Below are 23,669 nucleotides of genomic sequence, written 5' to 3' on the forward strand. Positions count from 1 at the left end.
AGAAGCTAGACTGGAAATGGAGTAACCAGGGCTTGAACCAGGCACTCTAATACAGGATGTGTGCATCACAGCCAGCCTTTTATTATTATTATTTTAAGATTTATTTATTTGAAAGTCAGAGTTACACAGAGAGAGGAGAGGCAGAGAGAGAGAGAGAGGTCTTCCATCTGCTAGTTCACTCCCCAATTGGCTGCAATGGCTGAAGCTGCACTGATCCAAAGCCAGGAGCCAGGAGCTTCTTCTGGGTCTCCCATGCAGGTGCAGGGGCCCAAGGACTTGGGCCATCTTCTACTGCTTTCCCAGGCCATAGCAAAGAGCTGGTTTGGAAGTGGAGCAGCCAGGACTTGAACTGGCACCCATATGGGATGCCAGCACTTTAGGCCAGGGTGCTAATCCGCTTTGCCACAGCGCCGGCCCCTATTATTTATTTTTTAAAAGAATTATTTATTTATATGAAAGGTAGAATTACAGAGAGGCAGAAGCACAGAGAGGGGTCTTTCATCTGCTGGCCCACTCCCCAGATGGCCACGACAGCCGGAGCTGTGCTGATCCAAAGCCAGGAGCCAGAAGCTTATTCTAGGTCTCCCATGCGGGTGCAGGGGCCCAAGACTTGGGCCATCTTCCACTGCTCCCAGGCCACAGACAGCAGAGAGCTGGATTGGAAGTGGAGCAGCCAAGTCTTGAACATAACCACTGTGCTAAGAGCCTTCCCAGCTTTTTTGGTGTTGAATCTTATTTTATCCTTCATGTCTGTTAACTTCTGTCTCATATTTTTTGAATATTTATATTGCATGCTACTTTCTGGATAATTTCCTGAGGCATATTTTCCAGTTTACTCTGTTTCTTCCTCTGTATTAAATCTGCTGTTAACTGACGTATTTTTCTTTTTTCTTTTGTTTTGTTTTTGAGAGAGCGAGAGTGAGAGCACGCTTCTATCTTCTGGTTTATTCTCCGAGTGTCCACAGGGGCCAGGGCTGAAGCCAGGAGCTTCATCCGGGTCTACCAGTAGGTGCAGGGGCCCAAGCACTTGAGCCATGTTCTGCTTCTTTTCCCAGGTGCATTAGCAGGGAGCTAGATCAGAAGTGGAGCAGCCAGGACTTGAACTGGTGCCCATATGGGTTGCTGGTATCTCAGGTGGTGGCTTTACCTGCTATACCACAGCGCCAGTAACCCCCCCACACCCATACAAATTTTTAAATATAGTTATCTTTAGTCTTCTTTTGCATGTTGTACTATCTCAAGTTTTATTCATTTATTTATTTGAGAGGCGGAGTTACAGACAGAGCACGAGAGACAGAGAAAGGTCTTTCATCTGCTGGTTCACTCCTCAAATGGCCTGAATGTCCAGAGCTGGGCTGATCTGAAGTCAGGAGCCAGGAACTTTGTCCAGGTCTCCCATGAAGGTGCAGGGGCCCACACGCTTGGGCTATCTTCCACTGCTTTCCCAGGCTATAAGCAGAGAGAGCTGGATCAGAAGAGGAGCAGCCGGGACTCAAACCAGCTTCCATATGGGATGTATGGTGCTGTAGGTGGAGGCTTAACCTACTACACTACAGCGCTGGCCCCAACTATCTCAAGTTTTATGTCATGCTAACTCTTGTCTTTACTGTGTCTGCAGATTTTTGCTATGGTAAACTTTCCTCACATGGTTTGGACTTTTTTTTGTTGGAAATTTCATGATTTCATCTTGTGAATGGCTTATTTTCTGTGAGAGTATCATTAATAGATTATTGAGTGGCTTTACAGTTGCTTCTGCCAAGGATTTTTCTGAGGTTTAGTGTGGGGAGCAACTGGGAGCAACTCGGACTAGACTAAGTTACTGGAATTAAGACTTATTCTATACATCTGCTCTCCCACAATATGGCGCTGGGAGAGGAGGAAACAGCTTCTACACAGCTGCCTCCAGTTCAACCAATAAACAGCAGGACCTGCTCCTGATTGGAGGAGAGCAGCGTACTCGGCGTGTGGGTAGCAGAGTTGGGATTGGTGGAAGAGGACTATAAAGGAGGAGAGAGACAACATGCACCAGAAACACCTGAGGAACATCTGAGCAGCCCCCGAGAGAGCCGGCCAGCGGTGTGCCGCTCCCCCGCGGAAGTGGGGAAAGTGGCAGGGGGAACTGCCCTTCCACGGAGGTGGAAGGGACGGTAGCCAACCTGGGAAGAACCAGCAGCAAACCCGGGGAGGGCCGAGCAGACAAAAGAACAGCGCAGGGTCCTGTGTCGTTCCTCCGCGAAGAGGGGGAGCGACAGTTTAGGACAGAATTTTATATGAATTTCCTGACTTGGCATTTTCTTACCACACTTTGTACCATCTGTATACACACATGGAGTTTCAACTTTTCATAAGATTTTATTTTGGCCGCCCAGAACTTGGAGTGGGTGACACGCCTTCATGGCTTGCAAGGCTTTTTTTCTTCCCATGAGTGACTGTCCTTACAGGCCCAGATATACACAAGAGTCTCATTTCCAGTTTCCAACTTCATGAAGGCCTGAGGACACAGTCTGTGTTCCTGGGGCCTGTATCCAAGTCAGATGTCCGTTCTGACCTCTCAGTCTGCGCTTGAAGTTCATGTTTTCTTTCTGTTTCTGCTGTCTGAGAATTTCTTTGTTTGGCTAAGTTTGAAAATATATTTTTGCTTTGTTTTGTTGTGATTGTTATATGTGAGGCTACTTTAAAAATTTAGCAGAAAAATAAGTTTATTTTGGTGCAAAAATGTTGAAATGAGCATTTTTTTTCTTAATATTCATTTTTCATGCACTTAAAAAAAGTACAAAATATATTCGAGGGATTGGCGCTGTGGCATGTAGCAGGTTAAGCCTCCACCTGTAACTCTGGCATCTCATATGGGTGCCAGTTCGAGTCCTGGCTGCTCTACTTTGAGCCAGCTCCCTGCTAATGTGCCTTGGAAAGCAGTGGAAGATGGCCCACATGCTTGGGCCCCTACACCCATGTGAGAGACCTGGAAGGAGCTCCTGACTTTTTGGCCTGGTTGTGGCCATTGGGAAGAGAACCAGTGATTAGAAAATCTCTTTATTTCTTTATCTCCTTTTTGTAACTCTGCCTTTCAAATAAATAAAAAAAAAATGTTTAAAAAATGTATTTGAAGGCCGGCGCTGCAGCTCACTAGGCTAATCCTCCGCCTTGCGGTGCCAGCACACCGGGTTCTAGTTCCGGTCGGGGCGCCGGATTCTGTCCCGGTTGCCCCTCTTCCAGGCCAGCTCTCTGCTGTGGCCCGGGAGTGCAGTGGAGGATGGCCCAAAGTGCTTGGGCCCTGCACCCCATGGGAGACCAGGAGAAGCACCTGGCTCCTGGCTTTGGATCAGCACGGTGCATTGGCTGCAGTGTGCTGGCCACGGCAGCCATTGGAGGGTGAACCAACAGCAAACGGAAGACCTTTCTCTCTGTCTCTCACTCTCACTGTCCACTCTGCCTATCAAAAAAAAAAAAAAAAAAAGTATTTGAAGAGAGAGAGGGAGAACACTCAACCACTGGTTCACTCTCCCAAATGCCTGCAATGACTTGGTTTGGGCCAGGCTGAAGCTGGAAGCTGGGAGCTCAATCCAGGTCTCCCACATGTATGTCAGGAGCCCCAGCACTTGAGCCTTCATCACTGCCTCCCAGGGTCTGCATTAGTGGGGAACTAGAATTGGGAGTCAGAGCTAGGGATCAAACCCGGGTGCTCTGACAAGGCCCGCACATGTCTTTACCGGTAACTTAATTTCTAAGCCAAAATGTCCTCCCCTCCATGAACTTGTTAAAGACATTTCATGCCTGGATTTTCAATTTTTTTTTGGTACCAAAATGAACTTTTTTTTTTTTTTTTTTTTGACAGGCAAAGTTAAGTAGTGAGAGAGAGAGACAGACAGAGAGAGAGAAAGGTCTTCCTTCCATTGGTTCACCCCCCGAATGGCTGCTATGGCCGGCGTGCTGCGCCGATCCAAAGCCAGGAGCCAGGTGCTTATCCTGGTCTCCCATGCAGGTGCAGGGCCCATGCACTTGGGCCATCCTCCACTGCCTTCCCGGGCCACAGCAGAGAGCTGGACTGCAAGAGGAGCAACCGGGACAGAGCCGGCACCCCAACCGGGACTAGAAACTGGGGTGCCGGTGCCGCAGGCAGAGGATTAGCCTAGTGAGCCATGGCACCGGCCCTTCTTTTCTTTTTAAAGATTTATTTATTTATTTGAAAGGCAGAACTAGAGAGAGAGAAGGAAAGACAGAGAAAGAGAGATCTTCCATCCACTGGTTCACTCTCCAGATGGCTCCAATAGCTTGGGCTGAACCAGGCTGAAGCCAGAAGCCCAGAGCTCCATCTGTCTCCCATGTGGGTGGCAGGGACCCAAGTACTTGGGCCATCCCTCACTGCCCTCCCTGGCACATTAGCTGGGAGCTGGCTTGGAATGGAGTAGCCATGACAAACTGTCACTTGTATGAGTTTCCACAGGCAGGGACGTAACCCGCTGCTCCAGAACACTGGCCTCTAAACTTATTATTTTTTTATTTTTTATTTATTTTTCTTTCTTTTTGACAGGCAGAGTAGAGAGTGAGAGAGACAGAGAGAAAGGTCTTCCTTTTTGCCGTTGGTTCACCCCCCAACGGCCGCTGGGGCTGGCGCATCGCACTGATCCGAAGCCAGGAGCCAGGTGCTTCTCCTGGTCTCCCATGTGGGTGCAGGGCCCAAGGACCTGGGCCATCCTCCACTGCACTCTGGGCCACAGCAGAGAGCTGGCCTGGAAGAGGGGCAACCGGGACCAGAACCCGGTGTGCTGGCGCCGCTAGGCGGAGGGTTAGCCTATTGAGCCACGGCGCCGGCCTCTAAACTTATTTGTAAGTCTGTTTTCCATGAACTTGTTGAAGTCCCCTGTATTAATCCAGTATTCATCTCTGTTGGAGGGAGTAAGGAGAGATCAGATGTTTCCTTTCTTCAGCAAAGCATGTTGCCAGAATTTTTGCATGTGTTTCTTTAGAAAAAAATTCTAGAATTTGAGTTGGTATGTGAAAAGATATACAGAACTTAAGCATTGTTAGTTCATAACAGATTAATTGCCATTAAAGTTTAGCAGTCCCACCAACACCACATATAATAGTTCATTAAAACTATTACCAGTTAAAATTTTTTCCGTTAAAAAGTTGCCAGTTCGGCCGGCGCCGTGGCTCAACAGGCTAAACCTCCGCCTAGCAGCGCCGGCACACCAGGTTCCAGTCCCAGTCGGGGCTCCAGATTCTGTCCCAGTTGCCCCTCTTCCAGGCCAGCTCTCTGCTGTGGCCCGGGAGTGCAGTGGAGGATGGCCCAAGTACCTGGGCCCTGCACCCCATGGGAGACCAGGATAAGTACCTGGCTCCTGCCATTGGATCAGCGCGGTGCGCCAGCCGCAGCGCACCGGCCGCGGCGGCCATTGGAGGGTGAACCAACGGCAAAGGAAGACCTTTCTCTCTGTCTCTCTCTCTCACTGTCCACTCTGCCTGTAAAAAAAAAAAAAAAAGTTGCCAGTTCAAGGGCAAGAAATTATACTTCATTTTATTTATTTTTTTAAAGTGATATATTTATTTGAAAGGCAGATAGAGAATGATTTTCCATCCACTAGTTCAGTGCCCAAATGGTTGTAATCTCTGGGGCTGGACCAGGTCAAAACCAGGCACTAGAAACCGTCTGGGTCTCCCACATGAGTGGCAGGGACCCAAGTAATTGAGCCATCCGCTGCTACCTCCTAAGCCGGAATTAGGGGTGGAACCAGGACTTCAACTGTCCTCCCTGCAGTGTGGGTTGCAGGAGCCAGGAGTCCTGAGCACCTGCCTAACCTCTATGTGAACACCTGCCCTAGTCTTGTTTTAATTTGTGTTTCCCAGATTGTTCACAGAGCGGAGTTGGCCATCTGGTGGCCATTTGTTAATCTTCTGGGTTTTGCTTTATATATATCTTCGGGCTTTTTGTCCATTGGGTGCATATCTTTTTATTTTTCTTAAGGTGTTAGAATTTTGATTACTGTGGGTATTAATCTTAACTATTATTATTTATATTTTCTTCCAGTCTCTTAATTATATTTATGCTTTATTTTATTATAAGTTATTTTGTATTTTTTATTATGTTAAATTATACAAGTACAGAACTTAAAATTTATCATTTAACCAATTTTAGGTTTGTAGCCCAGCAGCATGAGGTGCATTCATATTGTGGTGGTACAGCCATCACTGCTGTCCACCTCTAGCATTTTTTGATCTTCCTGTACTGAAACTCTCTACCCATTATAAGCAACCCCCATCTCTCTCTCTGCTCAATCACCATTCTGCTTTTCTGTCCCTGAGACTTATCCTACGCACTTCATCTAAGAGGAGTCATACAATATTGTCCTTTGGTGTCTGGCGGCAGTGACAGTGGCTGCTGCTTCTTGTTCTTTTTTTTTTTTTTTTTTTACTTATTAGAGAGAGAGGGAGACAGAGACAGAGGCAGAGAGATATGAGACAGATCTTCCACTTACTGTTTGCTCCCCAAATGTCTGCATCAGCCTAGGCTGTACCAAGCTGAAGCCAGTACTCAGGAATTCCATATGAGTGGGTGGATCTCAAGTACTCGGCCATCTTCTGCTGCTTCCCAGGTGCATTAGCAGGGAGCTAGAGTGGAAGTGGAATAGCTTCAACTCAAACTGGCACTTTGATAAGGGATGTGGATGTCCCAAGTGGCAACTTAACCCACAAACCACAGTGTCCACCCTTGACTTTTTTCATTGAGTGTATCAGGATTCATCTATGTTATAGCATGTGGCAGAATTTATTTCTTAAGGCTGAATAATAATTCAATGTGTGTATGTATCACATTCTGTTTATGCATTCATCTGTCAATGGACAGTTGGGTTTCCACCTTTTGGCTCCTCTGAATGTTGTGCACAGCTGCTTCTTCTTCTTCTTCTTTTTTTTTTTTTTTTTTTTTTTTTTTTTGAAAATCAGCGTTACACAGAGAGAGAAGGAGAGGCAGAGAGAGAGAGCTCTTCCATCTGCTGGTTCACTTCCCAATTGGCTGCAATGGCCAGAGCTGTGCTGATCCGAAGCCAAGAGCCAGGAGCTTCTTCTGGGTCTCCCACATGGGTGCAGGGGCCCAAAGACTTGGGCCATCTTCCACTGCTTTCCTAGGCCATAGCATAGAGCTGGATTGGAAGTAGAGCTGCTGGGACTCGAACTGGCACCCATATGGGGTGGCAGCTTTTTTTCCTGCTACGCCACAGTGCTGGCCCCAACACAGATACTTATAGAATCTCTGCTTTCCATTTTTGTGGCTGCAGGAAGTGGAACTGTGAGGTCATATGGTAATTCTGTGTTTAATTATTTGGGGGAACTGGCATTGGTTTTCCACAGTGCTATACCATTATACATTTCCACCAGCGATGTGTGTGTGTGTGTGTGTTTTTAAAGATTTATTTTATTTATTTGAAAGGCAGAGTTACAGAGAGAGGAGAGGCAGAAAGAGAAGTCTTCCACCTGCTGATTCACTCCCCAGACGGTCCCAGTGGCTAGAGCTGTGCCAATCCAAAGCTAGGAGACAGTAGCTTCCTCTGGGTCTCCCACGTGGGTGCAGGGGCCCAAGGACTTGGGCTATCTTCTGCTATCCCAGGCCATAGTAGAGAGCTGGATCAGAAGAGGAGCAGCCGGGACCAGAACCGGCACCCATATGGGATGCTGGCGCTTCAGGCCAGGGCTTTAACCTGCTGCGCCACAGTGCTAGCCCCCAGCAATGTGTTTCAATTTCTCCAGATTTTTGCTGACACTTGTTATTTTCTGGGTTTTTGGTAATAGCCATATTGGCAGGTGTGAAGTAGTGTTTCACGGTAGTTTTGTTGCATTTTCCTAATTTAATGGTGCTGAACTTCTTTTTATGAATTTATTGGTCGTTCGAATGCCTTCTATTGTTGTTCTTTTTCTACTTTTGATACTTTTCTGTCTGCTTTTCTTCATTTTCTGTTTTGTTTGAATTGAGTTGAGTTTCTTTAGGATCCTCATGGGAATTGCCCTGAATTTCTATATTAAGGATTATTGGCATCTTAATGATTCAAGTCTTTCTATTCAGGAACATGGTTTTGCTCCAATTGTTTCAGTTGCTTTTTCCTTTCTTTCTTACCTTTCCAGTAAAGCTCTATAAAGATCTTAACATTTTAGATTTATTCCAATGTATTTTGTCTTTTATATTGCTATTCCTGCTAGCTGTCTGAATGGGTCATTATTAATGGTGGCTGGATGGATGGTTTACTTTGGACTTGCTTGTGTTGAAACACAGATTCTTAAAATCCACCTTCTATGTTATTTTCTTCTACTATTGACCCCTACTAGCTTGGATTATCACTTCCTATGAGTCTAGAGTCTTCTGCAAAACCAGAGCTTTCACAATGCCTTTTTCTTCTTCTGATTATTAATTAAAATATTAAGCAGGGTCTGTCCTAGTGTACATCTCCAAGGTACCATAGTGTTTATACTTTTTGTAAATAAAGCCAAATTTATGCCTTCTCTAGCCTAGCATGAATTCCCAGAACTCTGGTGATTATATATCTCCACATGGTGTCCCAATCCATTGTCCCCATATCTAAGTTAATTCCTTAGCCAAATGGCACCCTTTAATTATTTTGTACTAATCCTTTCTTCCCTCCTTCCCTCTCTCACCCCAACTCCTCCTATCTTCTTTCTCCCTCTTCTCCTCCCCCTCCACTCCTCCCTGTTCCCATTTTGCCCCCAAGTAGTTTTGGACCTGAGCAGGGACTAACTTCTGAACTCTGCTCATCTCCAGCCAGGACATCACAGGTGATATTTACTATTTCAACTTTGCCAATGGGCAGTCCACGTGGGACCATCCGTGTGACGAGCATTATCGGAACTTGGTGATCCAAGAGCGGGGGAAGCTGTCAACTCCTGGGGCTGTTAAGAAGAAAGACAAGAAAAAGAAAAAGGAAAAGAAAGACAAGAAGGATAGGGAGACCTGTAAAAATTCCCTGGTAAGTCAGCAGATGCCAGCTCCTGGAGAGGCCAGGGTGAGACCCGAGGGGATACTGGAGTCCCTTGTATGCAGATGGGCGGATGAGAACAATGGTCCGTGCATTTTTGATAGCAGGTCATCTGGATTGTGACTGTCTTCTGGGAGATTTTCACTGTTATCCTCTCCAGATGGCTGCTGTCGTCCAGTGCCTGGGGTAGTACCTGTTGCTTAGGGCTGGTGAGATGCCTGGGGTAGTACCTGTTGCTTAGGGCTGGTGAGAGAGAGTGACGTGCCAAGGACACTGTTGAGCAGTAGTGTGGGAAGTGATGGCCACTGCTGCCCTGGAGAGGTCAGGAGCCTCCATGGCTGAGTGTCCTTTCTCTGCACTCAGAGCCAGGTCTTCCTAGTGCATGTAGGCTTATTCTTTGTCTTAAAGTGATAGCAATTCACTTAGCACAACACCAATGCCTTGAAGACCCAAAAGAAAAGCCTTGGCAGTATCTGCTCCCTCTGCTCTTGTGGAGTGTCTTGGTGCCAGCAACCTCGGTGGCTTAACAGCAGCGTGCTTGCTGGTCTCGGCGGCTTTTGTATTTAGAGTGCAGGGTGCTCTTTCCCATCGTTCAGTCTGTCCCTTCGGCATGTCTAAACTTAGGAGGTGGAGTTGCTAAGACTTGCAGCTGTACTGAAATGAGGCTCCCGCTCTCCCAGAGCACGGCGGCCCCTGCCTTCATGCAGCGGGCATGCTGAGACAAGAGGGATGTAGGGAGCGCTAGGAATATCTTTTCAACCCTCTCAGTGGTCCAGTTGTTTTCCTCTTTTGTTCATAACCTTTATTTCCCACCAGAGCAAAGATTTCATCCATCTTCCTTCTTTCCTAAGGTGTCAGTTTTGTCTCTGAATGGTTGGTGATGAATTGCTCCTTTTTATCACGTCCAAGCTCTCCCCTCCTCACGTATGGCTTTATCATGGTTCTGAGGAACAAAATAATAAGCCCTTTGCTCAGATGCAGAAAAGAGGACAGGTAATTTCCAAAGAGGTGTTATGTGTTTGGCAGGCAGAAGGTGACTGATGGACTTTTCACTAACTCAGGATTATTTGAAATGAAAATCAGGCATCTGGTAAACTGTGGCATGGCTAAAGATGGGAGAAGCAATGAAATGTGGGGTCCTGGGGTGGAGGGTTAGGTGGAAGACTTGAGTTCTGGGTATACAGCTGGGTTCCCAGAGCTCTGTTAAAATGGGGCCCTTCTGAAGTTTTGGAGAATGAGGACAATTGGACAGTCCCAGGCTGGCTGTCTGCTTCTCAGGGCTCATGCCAGGTGCCTGAAGCTTGCATTTGTCCAGAGGACAGGCTCAAGCCGGGCGGGTGGCCTGTACTCATTGGTTTGGGCTCTTTGGAAGTAAGCCCGCAGAGCCAGGTTCACTGTAAGTGTTTACAGGGCTGGTTAATTTTTCAGAGTTTCTTGTTAGCCCGAAGTTTACCGACTGTGGATGTCCCCCGAGTAGTGCTGACTTGTGCCTTTGGTGGTAGACTCTGGACTGAGTTTTCAGGCGCCAGGCTGCTGGTTATGGTTTTTTTTCCCTCTTTCTCCTAGAGAATTTCTGGGAGTCCTTGGTAAGGTTGGTGGATTGTATAACATTAACCTGATGCAGCTCAGTGGCACCTTAGGGATAATCTCACTGGTGCTCATCATTCTTTTGTTGGTAATGAAACCCTGTCTTCACATTATCTCAAGAGGGCAGGCTTGTAGAAAAGGGAATGGAGTTGCTATGGTTGAAGCCAGGGGTGTAGGTCAGGGTGACACTCTGCCATCACAGACACGCTGGAGTGGCCCTTGAGATACCAAGCCCCCCAGGTTCCATGGAGCGAGGTGTGTAAGCCACTTATCTTGTCCAGCTCTCTATAGATGGAAACTGGAGCCTAGAAAACAACATGTTTCCAGTTCAAGGGAGATCTTAGTTTTTATTCCCTCTTTGGTGATGTTTTACCTAAATGGAAGGCAGATTTCTGTCTAGGCTTGCCAGGGGTTGAGGTAGCAGGTATAAATCAGAAGTACTTTCTCTTAGTTCTCTCTGCATGTTTATATACCCATCCAGGAAACACTGCCTGAGCAGGGACTTCTGCCTTCCTCCTCTCTCCGTGGCCTGTCCCCTCTCCCTGCACGTGAGCTTGCTGATCTGGACCTAGACCAAGAGATGCAGGCTAGAAGTAAGGGCTCCTTTAAGAAAGGGAAGAGCCCATGCATGCTGGGTGACCCGCCCCGGCCTTTCCTGGGTGCCCTCCCCAGCAAACTGCAGCCGCTCTCCAAAAGCCAAGCTTTTCGAAATCACCAGATCTTTGCTGATGTGGAGAAAATCTTAGGGAGGGCCCCAACCCAACTCAGGCCAGACTTAGGTGACCAGCAGAGTCTGGAGAACCCCCAGAAGGTTGCAGAGAAAATCGACCTGGGGTTTTCGGACCCTGAAATAGAAGAGCTGAAAAAGAGGACCAGACAGCAGAAACGTGGCCCCCTAGGCCCTGCAAACGTGGGGCCTCTCCGGGATGAGCAGGATGCATTAGGATGCAGGAGCCAGACCCCTGCCCACCTGCAGCTTTCTGAAACCACCAGCAGTCCACAGCTGAAAGGGGAGCAGCACAGCCACAGCACAGCCCAGCTGAGCTCCACTGGCCCCAGGGGGGACAAGGGCCGAAGCCCCATCCCCTTGCCATCTGAGGAGGAGCCCTCCCTGTCCCTTTGTTCTGACCAGATGCTGCCTACCAAGCTGCTGTTGTTAGATAGGAGCCCAGCTGAAGATCTGAGCTTGCCAGGAGTTCCTGGGGACAGCGAGAGTGTGGGCAAGGGGAGGCAAAGGAGAGAGTCCCCAGGATTGTGGACGGGACAGTTCGCCAAGCTTGTCACCAAGGACACCTCAGAGAGCTGCAAGGAAACCGAGTCCATTGACGCTGAGGCTACAGGGGCCCTGGCTGAAGAGGTGCCTCAGCGACTGTTCCTAGTAGCGCCCGACATCCGGGAGGCAGAAGCAGCTCGGAATGCCTGTTCTGAGAGTTCCCTGGCAGGGTCCCCTGCTAGTAAGAAGAGACATCCCCCAGGGTCCCTGGAGTCTTCGGATGAAGATAGGAAGGCTAGTGGATCTGGGCCCGACGAGGAGAGCAGCAGCTGCAGCAACAGTCTGGCCTCGCACTTTGGCTCTGAGGTCCTGGGTGAGGTGAACAACTTGCCTTGGGACCTGCCGAGACCCCAGGGATTTGTCTGGGACGGGGGTCAGCCAGGTCCCGGACCCAGAGGTCAGCACTTCAGTCCCTTCCTAGCACCGCAGTTGTCCGAGATGCACGGCCCTGCTGAGGAGTGCTCAGACAGCGAAGACTACTCTGAGGACCAGAAGTTCTACCAGCACATCCTGCGGATGGCCAAGGTCTCCAGGCGGCTGGAGGGCCTGGGGCTGCCCGAGAGCATGCAGGAAATGCCATGCCAAGACATCACCGGCGTGGTCTGCTGCATGGCGGCTAGGTGTTCCAGGACATGCAGTGAGGGCGAGCCTGACGTCCTCATAGCCGCAGAGAGGGACTGCAGGTTCCTGGTTCAGGGACCGGAGGTGCTGGAGCTTCCTCAGGCAGTGGCCCTTGCTGCTGCTGGCCAGGCGCCCTCTCAGAAAGTCCAGTCCAGCAGCAGCCCCTGCAGGCAGGAGCTAGTCGAGCTGAGCTCCAGCAGAGGGCTTCCTGCAGGGCCTGACAAGATGCAGCTTCTCCATCAGGTAGGCTTCTTAGAGAGCATATGGCCCGCGGCCTTGGTGGGCTTGGCAGGGAGGGAGCAGGTGGAGTCGATGTCCTGGTGCAGCCCGCAGGTCTGCTTCCCCGCTGTTCACCCTCCCTCAGTAACTGTTGGTCTCTTAACTACCCCAGTGGCCATCTTAGAGGGTGACAGGTGTTTCAAGTGCCTTCGACCCCACTGCCTGCCAGCTAGGGCTGACGGTGTCTGTGACTTCCTTTCCTGGTTCTAACTGTAACTCATGAGTGGTTCCCAGGCCTTGAAGATGGTAAGTCTTGAGGGTGGACACAGTGGTACTGATCCTGGCGCTCACACAGGATTTGGCATTCGGGAAGCCTTTCCCATGAGCTGATTCAACAGAGGGATCCTTGTGAGCATACACCCTGGCCTGAAGCCCTGCACTTCTTCTCATCTCAGTCACACAGAGCCAGGCAGTTAATCAACACTGGCAGACACTGGAGCTCAGAATCTCTCTCTGACAGCCAGTGAGCTGCCTCTGCTCCTTGCCTCCCGGGGTCCCCAGGAAGCCCTGTGGATAACCCGCGTCAGACTTGCGCAGACCTGCCTATGACCTCACTTCCTCCCCTACTGGCATCTGACAAAGGGTTGTTTGCTCTGTCATTCTGACCCCTGATCCGCTCACCATAGTTTTCATTCAGAAGTTACGTTGGGTCAGAGACCATGGGGGTCAGTCTGAATTTCCCCGGCTGTTCTTTTGCTGTGGCCCAGCTGTGCCTTTACCCGGTTGTTCCCTCTGGTTCCTAATTGCTGGCGTGCGCTGGTTCTCTGTTAGCTGTAATAACTACTGTAGCACTATAAATATCGGATAAGCTGCAGATTATCCTGGAAGTTTTAATTAGCTCAATGGCAGCAAGTATATCCGCTCTGAAGGACAACGTCACGCACAGCCCCACACTTGGAGTTAATGGCCGTCTGTAGAAGATGATCAGCTAGGAGTCAGCAATGTATCATTTCCCTGCTAACCACTGAATTGGTAAAGCCTGGCAGAACAAAGCCCGCAGCATGCCTGTCTCCTTCCCTCAAGCCCCCAGCACGTTGGCAAATTAGTCATGTTAGGAGTCTATAATTTTCCATAAATGCGATGTGGGAAGAATTTTGCTTGCTGGTGACTGGGGCTGGTTGGGAGGGCTGAAGCCAGGAGGAGCAGGCCTTGTTTGCTCACTGTTCGCTCAGAGGAGCTTTCCTGGGTTCTTTTCCTGCCACAGCCTGAAGGTGGAATACAATACCTACTGTCTTAGAGACAGCCCTGGGCTGTCACCTGGGGGACAGGGTGGCAGGGTCCCAGCTGTTGGAGCTATTACCTGCTGCCTCCCAGGGTGCACCTTTACAGGAAGCTGGACTCACAAGTGGAATGGGGATTCAAACCCAGGCGTTCTGATATGGGAGTCAGGTGTCCCAAGCGGTGACTTGACTGCCATGCCAAATGCCCATCTCCTTTTCATGAAATTTATTTTGGGAGAGGGAGAAGGGAGGAAGGAAGTGGGGCGGGGGAGGGAAAGAGAGAGAAAGAGGGGGAGAGAGAGTGAGAGAGGGAGGGAGAGAAATTTCCTGTTCACTGGTTTATTCCCTAAATACCTGTGACAGCTAGGACTGGGCCAGACTGAAGCCAGGATGAGAACTCAATCCAGGTCTGCCATGTGAATAGCAGATACTCAACTATTTGAGCCATCATACTGCCTCCCAGGATGTGCACTGTCAAGAAGCTGGAATGGAGAGCAGAGCCAGTACTTGAACCCAGGCACTCTGATATGGGATGCAGACATCCTAAGCCCGTCCTAAGTTCTGTGCCAAAGGCTTACCCCATTAAGAATTCTTCTTTTGTCACTTATATATATTTGTTCATAGTTATGCTTATTGTAATAAAAAATACATGCCCATAATTAAAAAAATAGTCAAATAGTGGGGTGGGCCTTGTGGTGTAGCAGGATTCATGACAAAGAGGAGACACCGAGGCCAGGGAGCAGTCTTAATTTACGCCAGCATAAGACTCAGTTGGATTCGGGTCTAAAAAGACTGAGCCCTGAACAAAGAGGGGTGTTTCCTTATATATGGTTTTAGCTTCTTTGTCTCCTTCATATGGCTATAGGTATACACTTGTTTGGATATTCTAATATTACATGGCAGCCACAGGAATTGATACAATCCTGCGCATGGGTACATAGTTACTGATGATTTTTTTCCCACACATATACTGAGCTGGACTTAGGGCAAGGCTTAACACCATTGGTCTATACTAGCAAGCAGAAATGGTTATATATAAGCAGATAATAATAGCAGTTGAAGCCTTCACAGGCAGGCAGATAATGACCACATTTCATTTCCAGGGTAAGTGTCTTTTTCTCTGTCTGACCTTGGGGAGGCCTCTGCCACAGTGGCACAGTGTGTTAAGCTGCCACTTGGGACACGTGTATTGCATATTGGGGTGCCTGGTATCAAGTCCTGCTTCTGAGCCAGCTGCCTGCCAGTGCATACCCTGGGAGGCAGCCGGTGATGGCCCAAGTACTTTGGTTGCTGCTGCCCACATGGGAGACACAGATGGAGGTCTTGCCTCCTTGGCTGTGGCCTGGCACAGCCTCAGCAGTTGTAGGCCTTTGGGCATGAACCAGTAGATGGAAGGTTTCTTTTTCTGTGGCTCGGCCTTTCAAATAAATAAATAAACTTAAAAAAAAAAGCCACCTACCTAAGATTTGAAAAAAGCTAAATAGAACCCAAAGGCACATCACTTAAGTCCAGCAGTTCCCCTGCTGTGGCCACCACACCCAGAAGCATCCACGTCCATCTTTGTAACAGTGTGCTTGGGCTGCTTCTGTTGACGGATCAGTGTTGCACTTCATCTGCTGAGCCTCCTCCTGGTGCAGGACGACTTTGCTTCTGTGCTCCCTTCCTGCACACTTCTGCTGCGGCTTCTGAAAGCAGAGCAGGGCCCCGTGCAGCATCTGCCAGATGTAGAGGCACCTCGGGGCCGTGCGAAGCAGGAAGGCAGCCTGTGATTCCTCATGCAGGCGCACAAGCGTCCTTCCTGGGTGTTGTGTTTTATTAGCCTCCGAGTGGAGGTGGCTTAAATTTGAGCAGGCAGGATTTATAGGTGTTATTTTCATGTCGGTCTTGGACACTCACGGGGCTACATGGTTCCTTGGGTTTGTAACAAGATGTTTTCTGCTGGCCAGGCCCTGGGTTCCTCGTTAGCCCCAGTCCACGCTCCTCTTGGGGGCCTGGCTCCTCTACGAGGCCTTGTGGATGCCCCGCCTCCTGCTCTTCGTGGATCTCAAAATATGAGCCTGGGGAGCTCGGTGGAGTCTGGGCAGCGTGGAGAACTGCTGGTAAGCCATTGCTCGTGGTCGGCGCGTGGAGTCACTCTGGGGCCTCGAGGTGCTGTGCTGGGAACAGGCCGAGTGCTCAGGGCTCCTAATCTCTGTGGGACGAAGAGTCACATCTGTGTGAAGGGGCGTGGACCTGGCAGTGGAGGCTGGGCCTGTGCCGCAGCGCTGATGCCCCAGTGTCTGCGGACAGGGCCGTAGGAGCTCAGCAGGGAGTCATCGGTGTGAGCTGGAGCTGCCAGGTCAGCCTCACGGCTGTGCAGGGACTTGAAGTGGGCGACGTCTAGACGGAGTGCGGAGGGCGTTCTGAAGGTCATTCTGAGGGTCTTCTTGGCGAGACCCTTGACTTGTCCCTGTTTGGGAGCTTTCACAGGGTTTAAAGACTTCCGCTCGTACGAAAGGTCTCCTGGGCTCCATCATCCAGGAGGACAAGAGTACTCTCAGGATTTTGGCTTTAGGGGAAGAGACCAATGAGGAGGATGAGGAAGAAAGTGACAACCAGGTAAGGGTGAAGCCTTCTGCCTGGCCTGGAGATCCTCTATTTTTTTCTTTTTAGAACTTTTTTTTTTTACTGTAGTAAAATATATATAACATTAAATTTGCCATTTTAACCTTTGTAAATAAATTTACAGTTCAGTGATATTAAATACTTTTACAGTATTTAATTACAGTATTGTGCACCTGTTATCACTGTCCATTTCCAAAAGCTGTTCATAATCCCAAACAGAAACCCTGTTCCCATTGAACAGTGACCACTGCCCCTCTTCCCCTGGTAGCCTCTAACCTGCTGTGTCTGAATATGCCTGTGGTGAGCCGTGTGGGTGGAGGTATGCAAGCTTTGGCTTTGGTGCCTGGCTTCTTTCATTAGTGCCTTCCCACAGATCACCATCCACGTGACAGCATGCAGTGGGATTTCATTCCCTTTGAAGGCCAAGTCCTCTGCCATGGTGTATATGTGCCGCATTTTGGTCATTCATGCACCTCCTGATGGATGTATGGGTTGTTTCCATCTTGGGCTCACTCTGTGTTATTTTAAAAATAAGTAAGAAGGAATTTCTAGCCCATAGCTTCATTTCCTAACCAGTCTGTTTCTCTCCAGAAAGTGCAGTCTACAAGGGGTTTTTTGGGCCATTTGCCTGGCCCGCAGCATCGTTCACACTGGGTAAAGGGCTGTTGAGTGAGGCTGCCTCAGTGAGGCGCTGCCCTGGGGTGCGGGTCACTGCTGTGTTCAGTCGGACGCTCTTCTCCCCGAGCACTCTCCTGGGCTGCCCGGTTCCCTTGCACTTCGCACTCACACTCACCTTTGTTCCCAGAGTGCCCACAGCACGAGCGACCTTCTGAAGAACTTGCACCTGGACGTTGAGGCACTGGGGGCTGATTTTGAGAATAAGGTAAGAGCCCGAAGGCCTACAGGCCTGTGCCTCAGCCTGGCATGGCCCCCTGCCTTATCAAGGCTTTCTACTTGGTGGGATGCATGTGTGGGAAGAATAATTTTGTCCCATTCCTGTCCAGATGGAATTCCCGGGGTTTGAGGAGGGACAAGAAGGTGAAGCAGTTCCTTCAGTTACTAGTGTATCAAATACCTGCCATTTCTTGAATGTTTCTGCTGTCATTTATACAAGCATAACTGAGACATGATTATTGCCTCATAGAAGACAGACTTGCATGACTTAGGAGGCAGGGTGGAATGTGGGGAAGCAGAGTGCCCTGAGAAGGGAGGATTAAGGGGCAGAGGTGAAGGTGAGAGAAGTTCAAATGCAGGAACTGCACAGGCAGAGGAGGAGGTCTGGGGTAAGTTTAGGACAGAGGAAGTCTCCTTTCTGTAGGGTTCAGAATGCACGTGGGGTAGGTAGGGCTGCGCCTTAGGGCACTGGAGTGGCACTGGAGTGGCTGGCCATGAGGCTTGGGAAGGATTATGCTGATGCTGGGAGCCATCAGTTTTGAACAGAGGTGCAACATTGTCTGAAGCCATTTTTTTTTAAAATTTCTTTATTTCAAAGTCAGAAATACACACCCACATGTACACACACATACATACACACAAATATCTTCCATCTGCTGGTTCACTTCCCGGATGATGCCTGCAAAGCCAGATTTGGGATAGGCTGGAGCCAGGAGCCAGCAACTCCATCATGGTATACCACATGGGTAGCAGGGGCCCAAGTACTTGGCCCATTTTCTACTGCCTTCCCTGGTGCATTAGCTAGAAGCTGGATGGGAACTGGAGTAGCTAGAGCTCAAACTAACACTCTGATATGGTCTGCCAGTGTCTCAAGCAAAGGTTTAACCTGCTGCACCGCAGTGCTGGCCCCCATCCCAAGTCTTACCTTGTGTTGAATGCTGGCCATGTCCTAGGACACTGTCCAAGGCTCTGTGGAAGATACAGTTACCAGTAAGATTTGGGCCCAAGTTTGCAGCTGGGGAGAGAGAAGAGAAACTAGGTACTTGGCACTTAGTAAATACTCAGTAGAAGTTGAGAGAATGAACATACAGGAAGTTGTAAGGCAGAGCAGAAGGGAAGCCAGCTGTGGCACAGGCACACTGTTGAGGGGAGTTCCGTGGGAGAGGAAATCAACGGCTGGGCGTGAGGGAGAGCTTGGTGGAGAGGTGATGCTTGCCCTGGGTCTGGCTGCAGGGGAAGGGGAGCTTGAGGTGTGGAGTATATGGAGATTTCTTGGCAGGTAGATAGCCTCAGCAAAGGCACAGGGGTTGGAAATGCAGAGTATTGAGGGCAATAGTTTCTGGAATATGTTCTCAAATTATAATCTCTTTCTCTGCAGGCTGCCCTCCACTGCCACCAGAATGCTATTCATAAAAAGCAAACATCAAGCAGTGGACATTGTGGTGTAGTGGAGTGCCCGATTCAAATCCTAGCTAATCTGCTCTTCTAATCCATTTTCCTGCTAATGTTCCCGGGAGGTGGCAGGTGAAGGCTTAAGTACTTGGGTTCCTGCCACCCGCATGGGAGACCTGGATGGAGCTCCTGGCTCCTGGCTTTTGCCTGGCCCAGTCCCAACTGTTGTGGACATTTGGGAAGTGAATCAGTGGATGGAAGATCTCTCTCTCACTCTGTCTTGTTCTCTATGTCATGCTGCCTTTCAAATAAATAAATCTTTAAGAAACATATACCAACACTCATCATGTGGATATAATACCTAAAACTTCCAATATGTTGTTTAACTTGGAAGATCAATTCCTTTATGTCCTTTTCCTCCCTCCCTCCCTCCCTCCCTCTCTCCCTCCCTCCCTCCCTTCCTCCCTCCCTTCTTTATCTGAGAGGCAGAGTTAGATACAGAAAGGTCTTCCATCCACTGGTTCACTCCCCAAATGGCCACAGTGACCAGACCTGGGCCTATCCAAAGCCAGGAGCCAGGAGCTTCTTCAGGTCTCCCAGGTGGGTGCAGGGGCCCAAACACTTGGTCCACCTTCTACTGCTTTCCCAGGCCATAGCAGAGCTTCCTAGATTGGAAGAGGAGCATCCAGGACATGAACCTGTGCACATATGAGATTCTGGCACCACAGGCGGAGGCCTAGCGCACTATGCCACAGTCCTGGGCTGGCTGGCTGACCTCCCCCTCCTTTCCCTCCCCCTCCCTCCCTCCCTCCCTCTCTTTCTTTCTCTTTCTCTCTCTTTTTTCTTTTTCTTTTTCTTTTCCCTCTCCCTCCCTTTTTCTTTCTTTTCTCACTCTTCCTATCTCCCTCTCTTTCCCTCCTTCTTTCCTTCCTCCCTCGCTTGCTTCCTTCCTTCCTTCTGCAGAGTTACACAAAAGAGGGAGAGACAGAGTCAGAGAGAAAGAGAGAGAGGGAGAGAGAGAGAGAGGAGGATTGATCTTCCGTCTGCTGGTTCACTCCTCAGATGGCTACAATACTCAGGGCTGGGGTAGGCTGAAGCCAGGAGCTTCTTCCAAGTCTCCCATGTGGGTGCAGGGGTCCAAACACTTGGACCATCTTCTGCTGCTTTTCCCAGGCCGTTAGCAGGGAGCTAGATCAGAAGTGGAGCAACTGGGACAAAAACTGGGATGCTAGTATCACAGGTGGTAACTTTACCTATTGTGCCACAGTGCTGGCCCCTGTATATTCTTTTTCTAGAGTCCAATTCATTGACTTTTAAACAATTAACTTTCCTCTAAGTATTCCCAAAGTATTCACACAATCAGTGAATCATGAAGTCAATAAATTAGATTTCCCCAAACTTTTTAAATGTTGGTTAGGAATGCAATCAGTTAAACTTTAGATGAGTCTAATAGTGAGATTTTCTTTTAAAAAGATTTATTTATTTATTTGAAAGGCAGAGTTACAGAGAGAGAGGAGAGACAGAGATCTTCCATCCACTGGTTCACTCCCCAAATGACTGCTGTGGCCAGAGCTACATCAGGCTGAAGCCAGGAGCTAGGAACTTCTTTCGGATCTCCCATGTGGATGCCGGGGCCCTAGCATTTGTGCCTTGTACTTTTGCTTTCCCAAGCCATTAATAGGGAACTGGACTGGATGTGGAGCTAGCACCCATATAGGATGCCAGAGCTGCAGGTGGTAGCTTAAACCCTCTGCATCACAGCACTGGCCCCATGAGATTTTTTTAAAAAATATCTTAAAACTCTTTAAAATCAAACAAGGCGATGCACTTTATTAGAATAGTCATAAAACTGGCCAGTAAAACACCATTGCTCTTAGTTCATATCATGGATCTAAGTGTTTTTCCTTACCCACCCACCCACCGTCCCTCCCTCCCTCCCTGTCTCTCTCTTTTAAAGTTTATTTATTTATTTGAAAAGCAGAATGACAGAGAGGAAGGGAGAGAGATCTTTTATCCATTGGTTCACTCCCCAAATGGCTACAGTGGCTGGGCCAGACTGAAGCCAGGAACCTGGAACTCCATCTGGGTCTCCCACATTGGTGAGAGGAGCCCAGATATTTGGGCCATTATGCACTATTTTCCCAGGTGCATTAGTACGGAGCATTTGGGGCTTGAAGCAGCGCTCTGATATAGGATGCCTGTGTCGCAAGAGGGGGCTTAAGCCACTGCGCCACAAAGCTGATCCCTATTATTTCTTTTGTTAAAAAATTGTATTTTTTTTTTTTTTTTTTTTTACAGGCAGAGTGGACAGTGAGAGAGACAGAGAGAAAGGTCTTCCTTTGCCGTTGGTTCACCCTCCAATGGCCGCCGCGGCTGGCGTGCTGCGGCCGGCGCACCTCGCTGATCCGAAGGCAGGAGCCAGGTGCTTCTCCTGGTCTCCCATGGGGTGCAGGACCCAAGCACTTGGGCCATCCTCCACTGCACTCCCAGGCCACAGCAGAGAGCTGGCCTGGAAGAGGGGCAACCGGGACAGAATCTGGCGCCCCTACCGGGACTAGAACCCGGTGTGCTGGTGCCGCTAGGCGGAGGATTAGCCTATTGAGCCGCAGCGCCGGCCTAAAAATTGTCTTTTTAATCCCATTGTCCATGAACTTCTAAACATTTTTATTTATTTTACTTATTGGAAGGGCGCATATGCGCACACATACACACACAGACACACACATAAGAGACAGAGACAGAGAGACAAATGGAGAGAGATTTTTCCATCTACCAGTTCACTCCCCAAATACCTGCAACAACCAGGCCTGGGCCAGGAGAAAGCCAGGTTCCTGGAACTCAGTTTGAGTCTCCCGTGTGTGTGGAAGAGGCCCAGCTACTTGAGCCATCACCCGCTGCTCCCAGAGTGCACATTATCAGGAAGCTGGGGTGGAAGCAGAGCTGGGCTCTGACATGGGATGCTGGCATTCTAAGCAGGGTCTTGCCTGCCACTCCCCCTTATGATTTCTGACTTGTGTTTCCTGGTCTTCACCTCACTTGGAGAGCTGGAGTTTCTGCATCCAGCTTTGGTTTCCCATGCTAGGCCCTGACTGGTACTTGAGACCCTACTGATTGGTTAGGGCCATTTGAAGTTAAGCTTTTGCCCCTTATCTCAGAATCCGGCAGCTTTTTGGTCTGGGCAGTCAGATATGTGTAGAATGTGACTTTAACACTTTGTGCCACATGAGATACTTTTTCCGAGTGTCCCACTGGTATCATCAACCTGGTGTATGTCTACTTGGAAACCGTTCCTCCTGAGTGGGGCCTGGTATGTCTGGGTTAAATCCAGAGCCTTCAGTCTGTGTGGTTCCCCAACATGACAACTCTGTGTTCCTCTCATCCACTGCTAACACTTGTCCTGATTGATGGACTCAAAGGAGGTGCTTAGGGTTGGAGCCTGTCGGGATGACCATAAAGAGGGGCCGGGGTGTTGGGATGATTTACTTGCTTCTGGAGCAAGAGGGTAGTTTCTAGAAGACTGAGGAAGTGGAGAGTGGAGTCTGCTATTTTTATGTCTGAGTGTCCAGGCAGCACGGAGCCCACTGCCTGGAACACAGGAAACGCTTCAATAGGTTTCGTTCCACAGTTGAGGGAATGAGGATGTGCATGAACGAGCTGTGCTGGGACAGGGCCGTGTCCAGGCAGCTTGTGCTGTGTTGCTGTCTCTCCTTGCTTTCCCAGATGCTGGGGAGGGTGGGTGCTTGGTCTCCGCTCTCACCTGGGGAACTGCAGGTCTCGGTGTGGCCTGGTCATGATTGACTTTGACTTTGGGATACTTGACGTTTACTTCACAATGGATTGTGAGTGTCACTGACAAAGCCTCTTTCTTCTTTGAAATGTCCTGGATTTCTGAAATCCTTCCTTGTAATGGTTTTGTACATTTTTTTTGAGGGGAGTGGGAACCTCTAAACATTTTTATAACCTCTCTGTTATAAATAGGCCCCAGTGTGATGGGGGGAATGGCTGGAGCAGGTGGTGTTAAATACACCTCCCACCACTGTCTCTAGCATCCCAGAAGACTTCAGTCTTTTTGCCACATGGGGTGTTGGATCGCTGTGTTCCTAGGCAGGAATTAGGCTTTCCTTGTTGGGGAAAATTAGTGCTGGGGAAGAATGGGGGTTTTAGGACAGGCTGAGCTGCCTCTGCTTGGGCCTTGCCCTTAGCAAATGGCTTTTGTCCCAGTTTACAGACCTTGAATTCTTGGAGCCACCCCCCTTTCCCCACTCCTGGGCCAGCTGGGCAGCGCCAGATGGAGATTTCCTTCCACGGTTGGCTCTGCCCTGTCTCCCTGCACAGTCACTTTGCTCCTCATTCCATGAGAGGGCAGTAGGATGGCAAGAATGCATCTCTCCCTCTGTCTCCTCCCTCCTCTCCTGCTTAAACCCATTTCTAGTCTATCATAGACTCAACAGGGAAGGTTTGTGGAACCAATGCTGAGGACGTGTGTGAGTGAGCCGGGGAGGCCGAGGGGTAGGCAAGCAGGTGGTGTGTGGCCATGTGGCGCTGCTGAAAAGCCCATCAGCGGATCAAAGGAGCGGGAGGGAGCCTGGCTTAGAAGTAACAGGATGATGTCAGTGTGACTGGAAAGCAGTGACATCACCAGGGAGCTGTGCAAAGAATGGAGACTGACTGGGTGGGAAGCAGACCTGGAAAATCCACTGGCCTGTTGGTCAGCTTGGCGGGGTTCCCCCAGAACAGGGTCAGTGCATGGACGAGGCATTCAGCTCTTGCCCCTCACAGCCCCTTCCTGTGCTGTGAAGATTGTAGGAGCCCCAGCCT

General features: G+C 49.4%; 1 protein-coding gene across 9 annotated transcripts in view; it reads left to right on the forward strand.

Moving 5' to 3' along the window:
• Window positions 1-23,669, forward strand: part of CEP164 (centrosomal protein 164) — a 75,828-nt gene that overhangs the window by 21,352 nt on the left and 30,807 nt on the right. For 3 of the 9 annotated variants that reach the window (XM_089313078.1, XM_089313083.1, XM_089313089.1), the window contains 4 exons: window positions 8,768-8,972; window positions 15,908-16,060; window positions 16,431-16,559; window positions 17,371-17,448. In XM_089313078.1, coding sequence (XP_089169204.1) covers window positions 8,768-8,972; window positions 15,908-16,060; window positions 16,431-16,559; window positions 17,371-17,448 — 565 coding nt within the window. Of the gene's footprint in view, window positions 1-8,767; window positions 8,973-11,049; window positions 12,706-15,907; window positions 16,061-16,421; window positions 16,560-17,370; window positions 17,449-23,669 lie in introns of all 9 variants that reach the window. The other 6 variants (XM_089313063.1, XM_089313064.1, XM_089313071.1 and 3 more) reach the window with 4 other exon arrangements.

The sequence above is a fragment of the Oryctolagus cuniculus genome, chromosome 1 (genome assembly GCF_051225735.1).
Source record: "Oryctolagus cuniculus isolate XC-2025 breed Fujian yellow rabbit chromosome 1, ASM5122573v1, whole genome shotgun sequence".
NCBI lineage: Eukaryota > Metazoa > Chordata > Mammalia > Lagomorpha > Leporidae > Oryctolagus > Oryctolagus cuniculus.